The sequence below is a fragment of the Pavona decussata genome, unplaced genomic scaffold (genome assembly GCF_977016875.1).
Source record: "Pavona decussata unplaced genomic scaffold, jaPavDecu1.1 SCAFFOLD_11, whole genome shotgun sequence".
Taxonomy (NCBI): domain Eukaryota; kingdom Metazoa; phylum Cnidaria; class Anthozoa; order Scleractinia; family Agariciidae; genus Pavona; species Pavona decussata.
The window spans coordinates 5084636-5102500 of NW_028145434.1; the positions used below are offsets into that span (position 1 = coordinate 5084636).

At 36.6% G+C, this 17865-nt stretch overlaps 4 protein-coding genes across 10 annotated transcripts in view; 1 reads left to right on the plus strand and 3 right to left on the minus strand.

Annotated features, from left to right (window-relative positions):
• Positions 1 to 17865, minus strand: part of LOC146488357 (short transient receptor potential channel 4-like) — a 59772-nt gene that overhangs the window by 17141 nt on the left and 24766 nt on the right. The gene's annotated exons all lie outside the window — the stretch shown is intronic.
• LOC146488358 (uncharacterized) lies at positions 5963 to 13401 on the plus strand. Of its 3 annotated transcripts, XM_085124075.1 has the most exons (6): positions 5963 to 6095; positions 7203 to 7724; positions 9900 to 10053; positions 10872 to 10931; positions 11853 to 12135; positions 12180 to 13401. In XM_085124075.1, exons 3-5 carry the CDS (start codon positions 9909 to 9911, stop codon positions 12116 to 12118), a joined length of 471 nt encoding a protein of 156 aa, XP_084980201.1. In that variant the 5' UTR covers positions 5963 to 6095; positions 7203 to 7724; positions 9900 to 9908; the 3' UTR covers positions 12119 to 12135; positions 12180 to 13401. The 3 variants fall into 3 exon arrangements, with proteins under 3 accessions (XP_084980201.1, XP_084980191.1, XP_084980196.1); XM_085124065.1 differs by having other exon boundaries at positions 11853 to 13401; XM_085124070.1 differs by lacking the exon at positions 5963 to 6095 and adding an exon at positions 6574 to 6601 and having other exon boundaries at positions 11853 to 13401.
• Positions 10947 to 17217, minus strand: LOC146488359 (zeta-crystallin-like). 4 transcript variants are annotated; one of them, XR_014867362.1, is made up of 5 exons: positions 16382 to 17215; positions 15737 to 15886; positions 14694 to 14795; positions 13427 to 14095; positions 10947 to 11274 (listed from the first exon to the last, which is right to left on the minus strand). XR_014867362.1 is itself a non-coding variant. In XM_085124056.1 (5 exons), exons 2-5 carry the CDS (start codon positions 15845 to 15847, stop codon positions 13631 to 13633), a joined length of 300 nt encoding a protein of 99 aa, XP_084980182.1. In that variant the 5' UTR covers positions 15848 to 15886; positions 16382 to 17217; the 3' UTR covers positions 12416 to 13630. The 4 variants fall into 4 exon arrangements, 3 of the variants coding, with proteins under 3 accessions (XP_084980182.1, XP_084980175.1, XP_084980163.1); XM_085124056.1 differs by lacking the exon at positions 10947 to 11274 and having other exon boundaries at positions 12416 to 13635; positions 14014 to 14095; positions 16382 to 17217; XM_085124049.1 differs by lacking the exon at positions 10947 to 11274 and having other exon boundaries at positions 12416 to 13635; positions 14000 to 14095; positions 16382 to 17212.
• Positions 17411 to 17865, minus strand: part of LOC146488360 (zeta-crystallin-like) — a 4550-nt gene continuing 4095 nt past the window's right edge. Inside the window, exon 2 of the mRNA XM_085120471.1 lies at positions 17411 to 17605. Within this exon, the coding sequence (XP_084976597.1) occupies positions 17411 to 17605 (195 nt within the window). The remainder of the gene's footprint in view (positions 17606 to 17865) is intronic.

The window sequence follows — 17865 nt, forward strand, 5'->3', positions numbered from 1 at the left end:
TGGGGCCTACGGTTTATCGTCCTTATCCGAGAAGACTAGAAAGTCTAACCATTTGCAGATGTCAGAGCAAAGGCAGCACTTTCTCCTCAGTTATTTAAAGACCCTGACTGGTGGTCCGGCTGGGGTGATGATGTCATCTGCCCCTGCAAAAATTTATCTACTGGGGGTGCCAGATATACTTCCCAATATCCTTTCATTCATGCAATCAACTTTGGTTCTCCCATACAATCTCAACTCCAATCTGTGAAAGGAGTGCGTTCTTTCTATGTTGAATGCAATAAATGTCATAAGTCTAATTATTCAACGGAAAAAAAAATTCAGTCCCTAGTCATTTGTACCTGGTTTTAAATTAAGTTAGTAAATTGTTTGACATAGAATCAATTAACAATTGTGTACAAATCCTCAACTGTCCCTGTCAAAATCTTTACCAAAAAAAATCCATCAGGCAGTTATGGGAGCCGGTTATCCCCAGCAGTTTTTCTACACTTTGCTACATGAGAGTTAACTTGGAGTAAAGTTGGATATAACACAACAATTAAGGGATAATGAAATTTTGTGCTGTGCAGTACTGACTATACAACTGAGAAATCAGAAAATTATCCTTGGAGTGTAAATTTCTGTTTGGGAAGGAAACCACTTAAATTTTGCATTACCCTAGTGAAGAGATTAATTTTGGTCCATCAGTGATCAACAAAATCCTGGGGTCATAGGTTTTAATCCTGCCAAGGTCAAAGAGTTTTTCTTTACCTTTCATGGACCACATTTCCTAACTGAGGTGGTACTGAAAAGAAAACTAAGCAGTTTCCTTCCACCACAAAAATTTACACTGCAGGTTTTATTTATCTGGTTTCTCAATTAAGGAACAGGCCTTGCTCCAACTCATTAACCTTTCTGTCCTTACAAGGAAAATCCCAATTTAAGAAGTCATTAGACTGCTAAACACTACACTCCTGCAGCCTCATCACTCCAGTTTATGGATAGCACCTCATCTGAGAAGTCCCATTCATTTTTACACAGCAAAATACCAACCATGTATCATTAATTTTAATAAGCATTTTCTAAAAAATATTCCTTACTTTAATTTTCATCATCCTGTTTTTCCGAGAGAAAAAAATAGAAGGAACAAGAGTGCCTAAAGAGAGTTGATGTATAGCAATAGTCCTCTTCTGAATTCACAAAATGATGTACAACATTATACTTTGCTTGAAATATTTCAAATTAAAAGCATTTTATCACTTTTTTCTCCAAAACAATCAGTGGATTAAATTATTTCTATATAAATAAAGATTTTACATAAACACTGTACAGAATGGAAAAGGAAAATAATATTATTTAGTGTTTTTCCTTATGTTACTGAAAAAGTTATACCAGACTATGTGATAAGGTGTAGAAAACTGTAGCACTGGTTACTGATGTCACAAAACCCATGAAAAGTAACAGTTATTATTGGATAATCAAAACAAAGTAAAAGAAAACAATTTACTTGGCATATTAACATTTTCATAATAATGTAATGTGGCAATCACTGCAGTGGAAGTACCAATTTTTTTTTAACTTCTTAGGGAAAATAAATTTTGTTCAAAAAATAGGAGGCAAAAAACTGACTGAAGCAAATCCAAGAGAATTAACAACTATCTGTTCAAAGAATTGGGAGTGCTGAAAAACATTAATAGTTCAAATAACTGAGATTGCACTGTAAAAATAAATAACTGTTCATATTTCATAATTCATTACCCACTACCAAGTTTTGAATTTTTCTTTCAATTAAAAGAGATGGCTGATAAGAAGTTTCACCTTTTGTCTGTTAAATCACAGTTATCAAAAGGGTCTGGTTGCATTAAACATGGCCTGAATATATATCAGTCTCTAATCTCAGCTGATATAAACAGCTGATATTCAGGCTTTGTAAAAAATATATATATAACTAAAGGTAAGGCGAGGTTTTGTCTTACATGTACAGTGCAACAAACTCAACCGGGGCCACCGATAAGACTGACTCTTTGAAATTTAAAGAAATGCTCTCGTTTTTGATTGGTTTACCAACTACCAAAGCCAGACTCCTTTGTTGTGAACGTGACCTGTGATTGGCTGATCAATGTTGGGTGGCCCCAGTTGAGTTCGTTGCACTGTAAACTATACAGGGAATGCCCCTTGTTCAGCATATTTCTGTAGCCTCTATCAATTCAATAGTTATAAGAATGATTGAGTGACAGTGCTGACTGTTGCTTATAAACACAGCTATTGTAGGCCCAGACATCCAGTGGCCAATCTCTGTTGTACACAACATGCTAGAGCAATAGCCCTACATCAGGCCAACTAATTAAAATCTTTACTGCTGAAGAAAAATTTTATATGCTCAGCAAGTGCCCATTCGATTTGGCTCCTGCCATCACATCAACATTTACCAAAAGGTAAAAAAATTAATACACAACTGGATCTATCCCTTGATGGGAAAAGTGCACAGTCAGAAGCTTTCACACAAGAATGGATAATTTACAAGTTTATGAATTGCCTCAACAAGAACTTCCATTAACAAAGTGATTCATGAGCCATACTGTGTTTTCATCACATCTGTCATGATCTGTGATGATAAATAAAAAGCTTACAACTGTACATCAATTATTTTTTGCTACAGCTATTAAAACACAAGATCTAAACCCACTAGTAAAGGTTACACCCTCTGTGCATGGCTTTTGTGCCCTGAGGCAGTGGCAAATCTTAAAACACTCCTGAGTTAAGGTTCATAATTTATGCAGATGGGGCCTATGATGATTTTTAAATTTTTCCCTATTAGTTCACGTTTTGGATAATGCTATTGTTTGATGAGGTCAGGTTCTGAGATGCTGAATTGTCCAGAATATGCAAGTCTGATTACCGCATCAGGATTCATCGAGCACACGAAAGCAGTGGCTGGGGGAAAGCTGGCTGGAAAGGACTTATCCTGCAGTTCAGTGGCTGAGATGCCATTTCTGATGGCAGTTCTAGATCTATAAAATGGAATGTTTTCAGATTTCATGACAAATCAGACAAAGAAATTTAGAAGACGACTGTGACTAGCTCACTATGAAATTACGAAGATAAAGCATGGAAAGAAATGAACAAAGTTATCAAGGTCTAAGCACTTTTCTTTTCTGTTTAGGGCTAAGCACTGATTATACAGACGGTTAGCTTTAATTTGTTGTTATGGCAGCCACTGAATTAAAGGACTTCCATAGATTCAACGTTCGGTATTCTGCAAAATACCCCTGACGCTTGAAAATTAAACCTTAACTCTACTCGGCCTCATGCAAATAAAAATACTATCTGCTATACAACAAGGTACATAAAGGTAATAAGGTATCCTCTTGAAACCCAAAAACCCATTTCAGCAGAACTGACGTTCTAAGCTACATGGATGTGAGTGGGGGTACAAAAAAAATATCAAAATATTATGTAAACTGTAGGTAAATATTCAGGACGGGATTGGCTATTTATCGAGTTTTGATAGTTTTCTTCACGTTCAAAGTATTTTTGTTGTTGTTATTATTCTTTTTAGTTTTAAAGATGATCGAGGCGAACTGTCACTGTCTGGCAAATGTTGTTTATCAACAAAAAGCCGTACATAAACCTAAGAGAAAAAGGCTACAATAACCATGAAACAGACTTAAAATATACATGTATCCTGGAGTAATAAATGGAAAAAAAACTGTGATAATTCATAACAATCAGAACAGAGATAAACTAAACGACGATCTTCAAAAATTTGTACAAACAAGCGAACAAATTTTGCGTACGCTTGATGTTATGATGAAAATGAGGTCACACTATTGACTAATTTTACATTCGCTTTCAACGTTTTTTGAAAAGAAATATCCCAGTATTTGTGTTTGTTCTCTGTGAAGATTGTCAGAAATAAATGCAAAAATTAGAAATATATGCGAGAAAAACTTGTCAGTACTTAGCTTATGCTAGCTAAGTCGATAAAAAAGTGTTACCGGACGTCTGTTTCACTGACTAAAAATTATACCTGAGAACCAAATTTTCTTACATGAAGCAAAAAGGAATGAGATTAGAAAATAACCCTCCAAGGGAAATAATGAACATGGACCGAAAAAATGAGCTCGAGAGACTTTTCTGAAGTTAGCAGTAGCTTAAGTTAAACAAGTTGCAGTGTAAACACTGCAAAAAAATATCTTGCAAAAGTCAGCAAAGTTTTGTCAACAAAATCAAATATAAGACTTAAGCTTAAATATACTCGCCTCTTTGGAAATAACCAGTCCTTTTATTCCATAGCCCACTTTGAAAAAGAGTGATGGCCTGGGTCGAGAGTAACTGCCCAAGTGATTGTGGGATTGTTTGGGGGGACGATGGCTATTGTTATCGTCCCCACAATCGCTTGGGCAGCTACTCTCGACCCAGGCCATCACTCTTTTTCAAAGTGGGCTATTGCTGATTTTTTCGTTCGTTTTACAACGCTAAGTGAGCAAAAAGTTTCACTTCAAGAGGAAAAATCCAACGTTTCTTCGCGGATCGATCAGAGTAAAATGATTTCTGTTTCAGATCCGCTGTTTATGATATGTGGCGCCTCTAAAAGAGTCTTTTTCCGCCGCTATTCGCCTTGCTCTTTTTCCCGCTGTTGGAAGGCAAAATTGGACCAGATTAGAAAATAAAATGCCAAGGGATCGAAATAATGAACAGGAACCGAAAAAAATGAGCTCAAAGGACTACTCTGAACTTAGCAGTATTAACTGCGTGTCAACACTGCAAGAAATCAATTTATTGCAAAACAGCCGAAAACCAGCAAAGTTTTGTCTACAAAATCACATGAATATACATGTACTTGCCTCTTCTGAGAATAACCAGTCCTTTTATTCCATTGCTGATTTTTTCGTTCTTTTTACAGCGTTAAGTAAGAAGGGAACGTTTCACTTCAAGAGGAAAAATCCAACGTCTCGTTGCGCCGGATCGGAGTAAAATGCTTCACTTCAAGATTTCAAGATCGGAGACGCTAAAAGCCGGAACGGTGGAAGGGCGGAATGGTGGAAAATCACTCCAAATCCTAAAACCTGGAACGTCGGAAATCACCCCAAATAAACTATAACCTTGAACCTAACCCTCACCCGTTCCGTGTTCTAGGATTTGGGGTGATTTTCTGCCTTTCCACCGTTCCACTTTCTACTCACGGCGCCTGCTGTTTATGATCAATGTCCCCCTTCATGTAAATTCCCGCCACGAGTCGTCTTACTCTTTCTCCCGCTGTTGGAAGGTAAAATTTGGAGGAGATTAGGAAATAAAACTCCAAGGGAAATAATGAACATGGACCGAAAAAAAGTGAGCTCAAAAGACTGCTCTGAGTTAAGCAATATTAAGCTTAAGTTTAAATTAAACGGCGTGTCAACACTGCAAGAAAACAAGATCGTGCACGATAGCAATCCAGCAAAGTTTTGTCAACAAAATCACATGAATATGCTCACCTCTTCTCAGAATAACCAGTCCTTTTATTCCATTTCCAACCTTTTTTAGTTCCTTTTACAACGTTAAGTGAGCGAAACGTTTCACTTCAAGAGGAAAAATCCAACGTTTTGTCGCGCCGGATCGGAGTAAAATGATTTCACTTCAAGATTCTGATGATGTGCCGGCCAATTTGTTTCTCTTGCCGCTAGTCGTATTGCTCTTTCTCCCTCCGTTGGTCACAAAAATTGACTTTGTATTGTGTCAAAATTATCATTATTATTTTTTTTTTCTAAAACGCAGTTGGTGATGCAACTTCCCGCCGTAAAAAAGGGGGCTACAGCACAGGGATTAAGTGTCTCATTTAAAGGTGGCATACATGGAGTAGCGAACGTATGTACGGTCGGTCGGTCGGTCGGACGGAAGTGACGTCATAACCAATCCAAAATTTCTCGCACTGATGGGTTTACCAAAATCTCTTAGCTATGGGGCTCCGCTCGCGCGCGCCTCGCGGCGCGCGTGGGAGCTCCGCTATTACTACACAATCCACCGTGTCCTCTCGGAAGCATCATTCGATTCACTGCATGAACGGGCGTCCCTTCTTAGTCCGCTGGTAAGGAGACACATGATGAAGACAGTAAAAGCAGACAGTATGATAGCGAAAGGTAGGTTTCTTTCTGGCAATACAGTTATCATTACCGGCAAAACGCGCTAGCTTTAACGCAATAAATCCTCTTATGTGGTTGGAGTGTAACAATGCTTAGGTGGTGGTGATGAGAGAGCGAAGCATTCATTTTATTCACTTTTAGGTACACTTTCGTAGTGGTTTCGATGGAGTTTCATTAACTTGTCCATATCGAAAATAAATTAAATAGCGGACAATTATGTAAAGGGTCCTTCACATTTGGTTACCTGTCAACCTTCTTCTAACCAAAAACAAGGAATATTAACTAGCATGTTTATTTGGCATTCATTAAATGGGAAAGACTCAACACTCAAACGAAAGTAGTCAGTCGGATCTTGTTGTGCACCAGAACCAATCAAAAACAGAGCTGATTATAAGCGAAGTACGTTAGCCAATCAAAACAGAAGTGACGCTACGTGACACATGTCAGCTGAAAATTTACACTTGTAGTCAGGTTTGCTCGGACGAAATGATCGCAAATCTATGGTACGTTTTTGTGAATTTTAAGGTTTCTTTGCGTTTTTCGGTTGTACATTTCGAGTCTATGTAACGAAAAAGTGTTCTAAAAGTAATTAAGGTTGTTTTCTCTAAAGGTGGCCGATATTTAACTATAACGTGTAATCGGTCACCTAACCACGAGGTTCGCTCTATTCAGCAAGAATACATATATTTTTTAATTCAACAACTTCAAGCTCGCCAAGCAGTACACTCAGTCCAGTTCAAAACAACCATTCCGTTCCTGAGCTGCTACTTGATTAAGCTCTGTTGTAGCCGATGGCCTTGGGATGAAAATACCGCGCCACTCACCGTAGCAAATTCGACATGTTTGATGACTACCCACAACTTCACTACTGAACGGGGAGCTGGGAGTTCTTTTAAATCCCAGCTAAACATTTCACTCCCACAGCTAAACTTTGGGCCGCGGAGTTTGGTTCTCACAATGTAAGCTTCAACGCTAAGGACAACACATGCAGGTTATAAAGCAATAGAAAGCTCACATGTGGTACCATTGGAGTGAGCAACGCTAAATATTCAGGTATTTTACAAGATATGACTCTCACACGTGGCTATTTTTTCCAACTTTCAGGTGCTCTCTTGCAGTGGCCCCGAGGGATTTTCACTAACTGGTCAATACCATAAAATAAATAGCAGAAACGTCATTTGCTCTCCATATCATACGCTTTCAACATTTTGCTCGTCTGTCAACTGTATGGCAAACAAGAAAGATAAACAAGCATATCCATTTGACAGTCATACCAGTCTATCACACTGAAATGCTAAACGTACCTGAACATCAACTGACTCAAGTTTCCTGTCTTCGAGAGAAGGGAAGTGAACATTACGTTACGAAATTGTTATCTATTATATACTATATTTCTTAATATTACTATCAAGAAATTTGCTTACTTCCGGCCAATTCAGGGCAGAGATTAAAGGACCTGGATCTTGGTTATGCAACTGCTTTTGATTGGTTCCTCGTGAAGGATCGAACCAATCAGAAAAGACAACAGAAATGACACTGCATGTCGTAAACCGCGAACTACCTCCAAAGTTCTGAATTGTTGCTGCAAACAAATAACTTTTAGACGGCGGCTGCATGTAATCTAACGTAAGTCAGGCGATTTTACGTCTGCTTTTTGTATGAAATGACGAACTTTGGGTTACACATTTCTAGCCTTAGTACAAGAAATACAGTGGAATACCGATTTTTGAACCTCCTAGGGAAACTGAATTTGGTTTAAAAATCGCGAGTGCTTAACATCGGAGGTAAAAATCTGACTGAAGCAAATCCAAGGGTAACAACTTTTGATTCAAAGAATCGGGAGTTTCAAAAATCGAGAGTTCGAATAATCGAGATTCCACTGTTTTGACCCAAGACTTAACCACACATATTTATTTTTTATTCAATAGCGCGGTAGCTTCCCGCCGACCACTCGTATTAAACACGTTACCGCTCAAACGTCGTTTTATCTCCGTCATTTTCACTATTTCACCATCAATTTAATCTTTTCTATTTTTTTTCTCCGTCATTTTCACCATTTCACCATCAATTTAATCTTTTCTATCCACTTCACTCGCTCTGTCCTTGTAGAATGTTACTTGAACGCCTTGCAGTAAGCCAGAGAGCAATAACGCACTAACGAATAGCAAACGCCTCACATTCATTTAAATTTACATACAAAGCGCGCGGAAATTTTAAATTTAAATTTTTATTAAGTTTTTAAATCCCACTTTTTTTTATTTTGGTTCTTGTTGTTAAGTTCGTTAACGTGATCTAAAGTTGATTTTTAAAATGTACTTTGGGCATTGTCAGGAATGGATGGATTAAGTTCGAACTCTGGGTTATCGTTGATTTTACAAATTAATCGTAAAAAAGGAGAGAATGAGGGATCGAGAGACGGTAAATGTAGGGTAAGGAAGTAAGCGCGCAAGTAAGCAAGAAGAACAAAAAAAGAAATGGCTAATGTCCAACCAACCATTTTCCAAAACTCCAAATTTCCAAATACCATTAAATGTACCGACGAAAAGGATTTAAAAAAAGACCATACAGAGCAAAAAGAACTCGTAGCTTGGTATAAAGGATAGGATGGCAAAAGTGAAAGAACACAACAGTTTATCAACTGGATTTCTTAACCGGCGGTCAAGAGATTTAAACTGAATATATCTAGCCCAACTGGATAAAGACAACTCTACAGATCTCTACAGACCATAACAGAACCATTTTGGTAGCAAAGTGAAGGATTGCGGTTCATAAAATTTGACTTTGGAACACTCAGTACGGGTTTCATTAAGATTTTGAACGGTTAGGCGAGGGGTTATTGCACCAAGGCAGGATATGTTATTTCATTGAAAACATTGGTTAAGATGTTAAAAGCAGCTGGGCAAAGTTGTGTTCACAGACGGTTAATTTGACCGGTGCCAGGTCCTTAATTAAGAGGCCTGTTCCGAATAGGACCTTTTCCAGAAATCAAGATAAACATTCGGGCGGAACTTTCGACATTTTAGCCCTTATTTTGTATCCTGGTCGTGAAGGAAACTACTGATTTTGCATAATAAAAATGACTAATATATGGCTGGACACTGTTCCTAACAAGCCAACCACTGATTTTATAGTTAACCTTAGTTTTAAGAAAACAGTTTGGCATTGGTGTAAATATCTCAGATTGCCCAGTGGTGTGCGTTTTGAGAGTTAGGATGGCATAACTTCGAAAGGTTTCTTTCACATAGGCCTGATATTTATGCACCATGAAACATACAGGTCATAAGAGAAAATAAAATGATCACCATAAATGCAACTTCTCTCCACTAGTTCCATAAGAAGTAACTGGGTACCAGTAAAGAGAATATACATGTTGAAACCAGGGATAAGTCATTTCACGCTTAATCAGAACTCAATTCGAACTCGAACTCCATGCTATAGTCATAAAATTTAAGTTCGTTCACATTTTGTAAAAGTCTCTTTTACTACTACGGGAAACTGTAACAGGTTAAAAATGAGGCTGGGATGTGCGGAAATGTACATGTACATAAAGAAATCCTTGAACCACAAAGGTGGAAAACCTCAACTCACAGCTGTGTTAAAAGGAACAGTCACGTGATGATAAAGGTCTCACATACATAGTCTACACGCATCCAATTAAAGACAGCATTGTTACAGTCTTGTTTCCTTTCTGGAGTTCTTTTTGTGAGGGCCAGCTTTAAAACGCATTAATACCTTGTTAAAAAAGAAGTTTATCACCGCGATGAAAACTCTTGCTAATTGCACTTTGCACGATTTTAGCAGACTCGCATAATGGGATCCCTCGTTTGCTGCAAAACCCTACCCAGAGGACAAACACAGAGGTCACCTGGCTGCACGATACTGACAGCATGTATATGTTACAACAAGTATGATGAGGACGTATATCCATTGCTAGGTGAATCATGGCCACAGTCAGGTAAGACAATTTCAAAGGTGGCCACTTAAACAACTGAACAATTTAAAATGTGGCCAAAATATAGTTTTCACATGACGTCATGGCGGTCATGATGGTGTCCCAAAACAAAGAAATGGCGGCCATGTTGGTGTCCCAAACTAAACCTCTGGGAATTGAACTCTATTTTTATGCAAATACTTTCTTTTGTTTCAGTAAACCAATATGGCCGGTATTCACGTGAATGAAAACGCTCTATTTACTTGTGAATAAAAGAAAGAAAAAAAAAAGTAAAGAAAGGTCTCGGAAATATACATTGAGTAGATCCATAATTTAATAGTTCTGATTACATCAAGTAAGAGCACATTTCATGACAAAGACAAAAAAGCCTGCAGGTTTGTTTCTCTGCTTGCTTGTTTCGGTTTTTATTGCTTTTTGCTTGTATAACGATAATTGTACCCAAACATGTTCACAAGTCCTTGTAGTAAAAATTTAGCAAATTTCAATGTGATGTACTTTTACTCAAGAATAAAATTCTTCTCAATAAGAAAAGTGTCTGTCATGTGGGACATGACAGAAATTTATCACCGAACATGGAATTGTCTTTGACCAGCCTCTGGCTGGTAGACAAAACGACAAGGAAGGAGCCTTTGTATGCAAGCCAAGGGTAGAACTTTCCATTTATTGTCATTTCAAAGTTAAGAGAAGTGATACTAACACCAGAACCTTCAGGATGTCGTGTTTAAAAGTTTACCAACAATTGCCTTTTACTATCTTACTAATATATGTCCCCACAATTATTATGTCTAAGTTTTTTCCAATTTTTCTTTCTTTCTTGAAAGAAATATCAGACACTTCCAGTGACCACACCTCTGTTGAACTAAATGCTGATGAGCTTGAGGGTAAGTCATAAATGATTCACATTCATTAGTTCATTAGCTTTAACGAGACACGTTAGAAGTATCATTTTTCGCAGTACCCTAAGTTAGTATTTTAATCGTTAATCACCCACGAAGGATACTACAGGTATGACGAAGACATTTCTTTATTTATTAAAAGAATTTTATGGGGCTACAAATTATTGTGTCGGGAATTCACCAGTATTTTTATCAAAGGTATGCTACATTTCAAACTAAGAGCCTTGTTTATTAACGAACTGCCCAAGACAACCTGGAGGTATTTTCAAAGTAAGAACAACCCGGAACAAGTCAATATGAGTTGCAAACCACTTGCACGCTTACCCACCTGCAGCCAAAGAAACATTTAACACTTTCAGTAAGCCTATAATCAAAACAGCTGTTATGTTTCCCTATGATAGTGACTATGAACATCCAAATTTCATTCCATTTTCAATGGGCCATGGCGAGGGCCAGAAAGCGGCATCAAAACAATTAATAACAGTCATTAAAAATGAGCTGAATTTTATCCAAAAAGGTTAAAAGGAACTTGCAGGAGTGCCTCAGCTTTGGTACTTAATTAATTTATGTTTCCAGTTTGCTCAACAACTTTACCTTGTACCTTTTTTATTTTTATTTTTCTTTTCTTAACATCTATGCTAGTAAAAGGAAAGTCATACATTCTACATTTATAGAAAAATCATATTTTTTCTGAGTATGCCTGTGTCACTGACTGAAGAAATACATCTTTCTAATTACCTTTCGTCCTGTGTGGAAGTTTGTTGTTGATTTCCTCTCCTTAAAAAAACCATCATTTCTAATCCCATTTTGGATGTGAAAAGTGTCCCCAATTTGTTCTCTGTGCTGAATACATTGACACTTAAATATTGATATATTTATATATTTATTATTTTTCTTTTTTAACAGCTCCACTGTCAGACATATCTCCTCAGCTTGAAGACCTACTTATCAAAAAGTTAGATGTGCCTTTGGAGGGGGGACGTCTCTATGGTTGGCAGCAGCTAGGCACTGCATTTGGCATTTCCAAAGATGTTCTCAAATACTTGGAAATTGCATACAAGAGGGATAATGGAAGCCCAACAAAAGAGCTTCTGGAAATACTTGGTTCTGAGGGTAAAAGGGTCTCTGATGTAGCAGAAGTTCTTCAAAAGATGAGAATAAAGATATCATAACCCTCATACGAAGACATGTTGAAGCGATCAAACACGTTAATTCTCTAACTATCCTTTCAAGTGTTAGCGAAGAGAAGACATCAATTTTGTTATAAAAAAGAACAGTTTACTTATGCTAACGAGGACCAGCTTCTGGATAATTGCTTTAAGAAAGAAAAAAATTAATGACCCCAAGTTAAACACAGAAAGGTTGTTGTTATTGTTATTATCATAATAACTATTATCATTATTACTATGATATTTGTAATTCCTTTTACTTTTCTTCCCTCCTCAATTAGTCAACTACTTGCAGGTGGAAGTAATTTATTTACTGTACCTGTAATATAATAGAGTTTTGTTGTCGTTTGTGTTGCGAAGAGAAGACATCAATTTTGTCATAAAAAAAGAACAGTTTACTTATGCTAATGAGGACCAGCTTCTGGATAATTGCTTTAATAAATAATAAAAAATTAAACAATTAATGACCCCAAGTTAAATGCAGAAAGGTTGTTGTTATTGTTATTATCATAATTATTATTATCATTATTACTATGACATTTGTTATTTCTTTATTCTTCTTCCCTCAATACTTTTACTGTTAAATAAATATAGATTATCAGTGAAAAAATTCTCATTCTTTATTTAGTGGTATGTGTTTTATGCACACCTGCACGTACAATGTACAAACTGTACTGTAAGAAGAGAGTACTATTGCTAAATACCCCTTGTAATCTCTCAGATTGTTCCTGCTTCAAAGCAACAACATTTTATATTGATGTACATAAATACATGAATGCACAAAACATATGTCTGGTCACTCTATTTAAACACGTTCACTTCCCTACCAATGTAGGGTATTTGCAAATTTTTCCGCTTGGCCCAGCCACTTAGCTCGATTAGCTTGCTATTTCTAAGTGGCTGTGCCCTCTTCTTTAGTAATTTTTCTTTCTTGTATTAATGTAACACTGTATAATTTCTGGGCACGAATAAAGATTGTTGTTGTAAAGATTGTTGTTGTTGTTGTAACAAATTTTTTTGGTCCATTTTTACAAAAGGGTAAAGAAAAACCCAGCTTGAACTGGGTAAGTCAGCTCGTTCATAGAAATGGTTTTAAAAACGACAAAATTAAAACTACAAAATTTCACTGATCGACTCCTGTGATAGGAATACTTCAAAACTGTAGCTTATTTTACAGCTTTTAATGCATAGTACGCTCTGAGATATGTGAGAGTCTGTAAATGCATTAAATGGAAATATTCAACAAATCATATTATTTAAAACAAAATTACTAAATTTTTAATGAATTATTTTTACCAATAGCACAACAACCTGACTGTTGGTCTTCTTGAGCCCTCTCCTTCAGTGATCGATCAGGGTACCAATTATAATACCACTTTTCCCTTTGCTCCTTTGCCTTCTATAATGTCCCTGTGCGCTTCTGAAGCATGAGGTAACTGGTACTCCTGTCCTACTATTGGGTTCAAAAAGCCTGCCTGCATCCCGGCAGTTATTGCAGCTGTTATCTCTTACTTGTCATCCTAATAAATAAACAAATGTGCAAATAACAAGCCAGATTAAATAGCTGGTACTTTGTCCACGAAATACACTGTAATGTTATGTGGTGTAGAGATAGAGTCTCATCCATGTTTGCCAAGTGCTTCACACTATCTGCACAAAACTTTGGCCCTTTTAAAAACATGTACATGAAGCATAAAGAGATTAGAAGCATACATGTAGCTACTTTACCATAAGCATGTTAAACAAAGTTAAAGTTGGGAGATTTGAACTTTTAATGTCATTTCGAGGTGTGGCCATTGGACTCATGGAATAATTATTGTTAGTTTGCACACAACTGTTATAAGCTATAAAATATTTGATTTTCATTAATAATTTTGTTAATACCTCAGTAGCCTGACCTAACATGACACCAACAATACTGGACTCCTTAGCCATCATATCTCTTGGATTAATTTCAATTGTTCCGCTGTTGCCAACAACCTGAAAAAATTGCCCACTTTGAATATTATAGTACACATTTGATATGATTCATCATGAGCATGGCTGCCTGCAGACTAATAAAATTTTAAAATATTGCAAACTACATGATTTTCCTTAAGTTCTTCTTTTGTTTTTTGTTTCTTTCTTCTGAACATAAACAAACAAGTTTTACTTAAACATAATTTATTTTCTGAGCCACACAATATTCTCAGGGAAAGTAACCTCATTATACTGTATATTCGTTCTACCAGCTTTTTTAGGGGGAAAAGATGACGATCATTTTATACTCTATATAATTATATGACAATTTAATCTTAGCTAAGAGAATGCTAACTTGAAGGGGTCCTGAAAACTGAGGAAAGATACAGGCTAATTAGAAAGTTTTCAAATACATGTAAATGTACAAAAAAAAACTATCAAACGACACAACAATTAGTAGAGTCTCTCCAAAAATTGACTAACATACAAAGCAACTTACCAGCTCGAAAGGGATAGGGTATAGATTCATAGAAGTACCCATTAACATATGAAACTTTTTTTTACATTAGCCTATACTTGATCTACATACAGCATACATAAGCATTTAAGTGAGGCATACCCCTATGCGCCCCTTTACTACAACAACCTGAAGGTCTTTTGTAAGACTGGCATTTGGCAGCATCTTCACAATAACATCAGCACCACAACCAGCAGTTGCATCCTGTAACAACAAGAAAATGATGAGAGTTATCACCAGTGTTGTGATCATCTAAATCATCTAATAAACAAACAGCAAAGTTCTTTAGATTGAACAGAATTTGAATCCATGCAGACCTTTGTCATTATAGTGGTACTGGTGCAAGTGCTCTACCACTGAGCTTAATAATAATAATAATACATGTATAAGTGTACACCTACTGAAGCCCCATCTGAGAGCTTAGAACAATGAAAATGATGATACAAACGGGAAAGAAAAATCATACTTTTCATATTTTATCCAGAAAAAAGAAAAGTTAACATAAATCCATGCTCCTTCGTTTTATTTGATTATCAGAATACATAAAATGATTCTCAGAGCTGTGATGCAAAAAGAACGGTTGCACATAGTTGGAAAGAGAACATACTGTAAACCTTTTAAGGTTTCTTAAGGTCTTTTAAGGACTCTTAGATGGGTGTCCTTACTTAGTGGGGAAGAAATAAAGTTTATATCTTCTTCTTCTTCTTCTTCTTCTTCTTCATCATCATCATCATCATCATCATCATCATCATTATTATTATTTAGAACTGCTCTTAAGTTACCTAAACCACTCTTAGTATGCCTTAAGTTCAGCTGTAATCACAAATTATTTAATCGAGAAGATTTTTAATTTGTACATTAATGTATCTGATTGTGTACATGCATAAAATAGCAAGTTCAAAAATATTTAGCTAATACATGTACATTGTACAGCTCAAGTAATAATTATGAAAACATTCTATGTACATGAACTATCACAGAGGAGCATGTGAGTTCTGCCCCCTGAGGTTTATTAGAGATTTATGCAAAGGTTTCTATCAATGATCTCACAATATTTCAACTTGGTTGCTGCAGCTATACACTTTCAAAAATTAACACCAACCATGTAACAAACAGAGAGAAATTAAAGTTAACAGTAGCCCCACCAGAATGTTTTGAACATATCCCTCTTGTCTGTGGTTAAACACCAGAGATGCACCAGCTTGTTTCACTGCCTTTTCACCATCACTGGTTCCTGCAGTCCCTAGAACTCTCATTCCATAAGAACCCGCCAACTGCACAACTGCTAAGCCAACCTGTATAACATAAAATTCATCATGTGGAAATGGAATTTTTTAACTATTATAATTTATTTAATATAAAAAAAGAAATTGAAAAAGGATTGTCAGCTTGCTTAAAATTTGCCTTATTAACCTTAAGCTTGTAAATAATATTTTGGTCACGTTCTGCTAATCGCATCTGCCACATGATTTAGGCTACTTTTAAATCATACAACTGCTGTTTTATACATGTATGCCTATGGAATAAAATTTGGGATGTAACTCTTTGCTTACAAAAGATTTCCAAATTCATTAATCAAATTTTGTTCCATTTTATGTCAGTCTGTCATTTTAACAAATGATCTACAGTACTAATTTCAAAAATATATGAAATAAGTTACATTCAATGCAAGGCTGAACTCCTATAATTGCTAACATTGCCAAATACATGACTGTACAATTGCAAAGCATGTTTCTTACAAAGTAACCTTGCTTACCGGGAAATAAATGAATTGATCCTTGTATACTTACCCCACCACTTGCTCCATGGATTAAAACGTTCTCTCATGCCTTTAAGCTTGCAGCCTGTGTGTAATAAAGCACAATGAACTTCAAGCCAGTACAAAGAAAATGAATGGCAGCCCAACACATACAGTGTACATGTAATTTGAGTTTCTAACCATCATCATCATCATCATCATCATCATCGTCATCGTCATCGTCATCGTCATCGTCATCGTCATCGTCATCGTCATCATCATGACCATCATTTTTTGCATCAGTTTATTGATACTCATCATCACCTGACCATCATGATCATCATCACCACAATCATCATCACCGAGAACACCTCCACCACAATTATCACAATTGTTTTTAATCACCAAAATCAAAATTGTCACTGTCATCACCACTGTCACAGTCAGCTTATTCTACAGTGTGGCACTGTGGAATATACCCCAAATCTAAAATAAATATATTCATTTTGGCACATAAAATTGAACTAGCCCATCATCACACTGTGAGTGCCAAGAACAAATTTTAGTAAGGAAGGCTATTGATGAAAATGGTCATTCTTGAAACATTCTCAGACTGCACCACATGTACCCTTCATCATTATCAGCATCAATATCATCGCTATTATCACCACTGCCACAGGGTTAATATTCTGGGAAGCAGCAATGCAGGATATATTATTAGTGCTAAAATTTGCATGACCATGTCATATGCGGCACAAAAATTTCACTATTAGGTTGCATCTTATGGCAAGTAACTGAACTTCGTCTAATTAACATGGTCACATTGAAAATGACCATGTTAGTTAGAGCTCAAATTTTGAGCTTACTCTGAACCACATGACCTGAAAATGCTACACAACTAACTGCATCTGCCATTAAGCTACTTACAAAAAGCCCATATCTCAAAAATAATGTTGTAATTTTACACCTGCCCACCAATTTATCAGTTATTCTTAATCAGTTTTGTATGAGACGTTTTTTGTACCTTGGACCCACCTTTGACCTAGGGCCCTCTCAACCTCCAAAGGGGGCATACCATGCCCTAAAACAACAATTTATAGACTAAAGCCTCAGCTGTCATCAGTGCCCTGTAAGCTGTATAATAAGGCACATAAATTGCTGCTCCTTGGCTGAAGGATATGTGGTCAGGTAATAGACGAACAGCGTTGGCATTGCACAGAGCATAATCAGCGTATGTCCCTGATATGCTTCCACACACATAAACATGGTCCCCTTCCTGGTTGGAAGAATAATATCACACAACAGAATGATTATCCAGGGGAAGGGGTTATAGGGGGGCGAGGCGGTCCAAACAAACATACACACTTGTAAACATTCTATGGGAGGGGTATAGATATTTTCTGGACTAATGCACTCTCCAAAGCCCGAGAATAAGTGATTCATCAATTTCTTTTTCTCAGAGGAGGAGGGGGAAATTGATGGCTGGTTCACATATTTACTTTGAATTGATGTTTTAAAATATGCCTTTGAGTCATG

Coding starts and splice junctions, on each gene's coding strand:
- LOC146488358 (XM_085124065.1), top strand. CDS start 9,909: ATGGGATCCCTCGTTTGCTGCAAAACCCTACCCAGAGGACAAACACAG. Junction 10,054..10,871: donor TGAATCATGGCCACAGTCAG/GTAAGACAATTT, acceptor CTTTCTTGAAAG/AAATATCAGACACTTCCAGT. Junction 10,932..11,852: donor AAATGCTGATGAGCTTGAGG/GTAAGTCATAAA, acceptor CTTTTTTAACAG/CTCCACTGTCAGACATATCT.
- LOC146488359 (XM_085124037.1), bottom strand. CDS start 15,847: ATGAGAGTTCTAGGGACTGCAGGAACCAGTGATGGTGAAAAGGCAGTG. Junction 14,796..15,736: donor GATATGTTCAAAACATTCTG/GTGGGGCTACTG, acceptor TTGTTGTTACAG/GATGCAACTGCTGGTTGTGG. Junction 14,096..14,693: donor TAGTAAAGGGGCGCATAGGG/GTATGCCTCACT, acceptor CAATTTTTTCAG/GTTGTTGGCAACAGCGGAAC.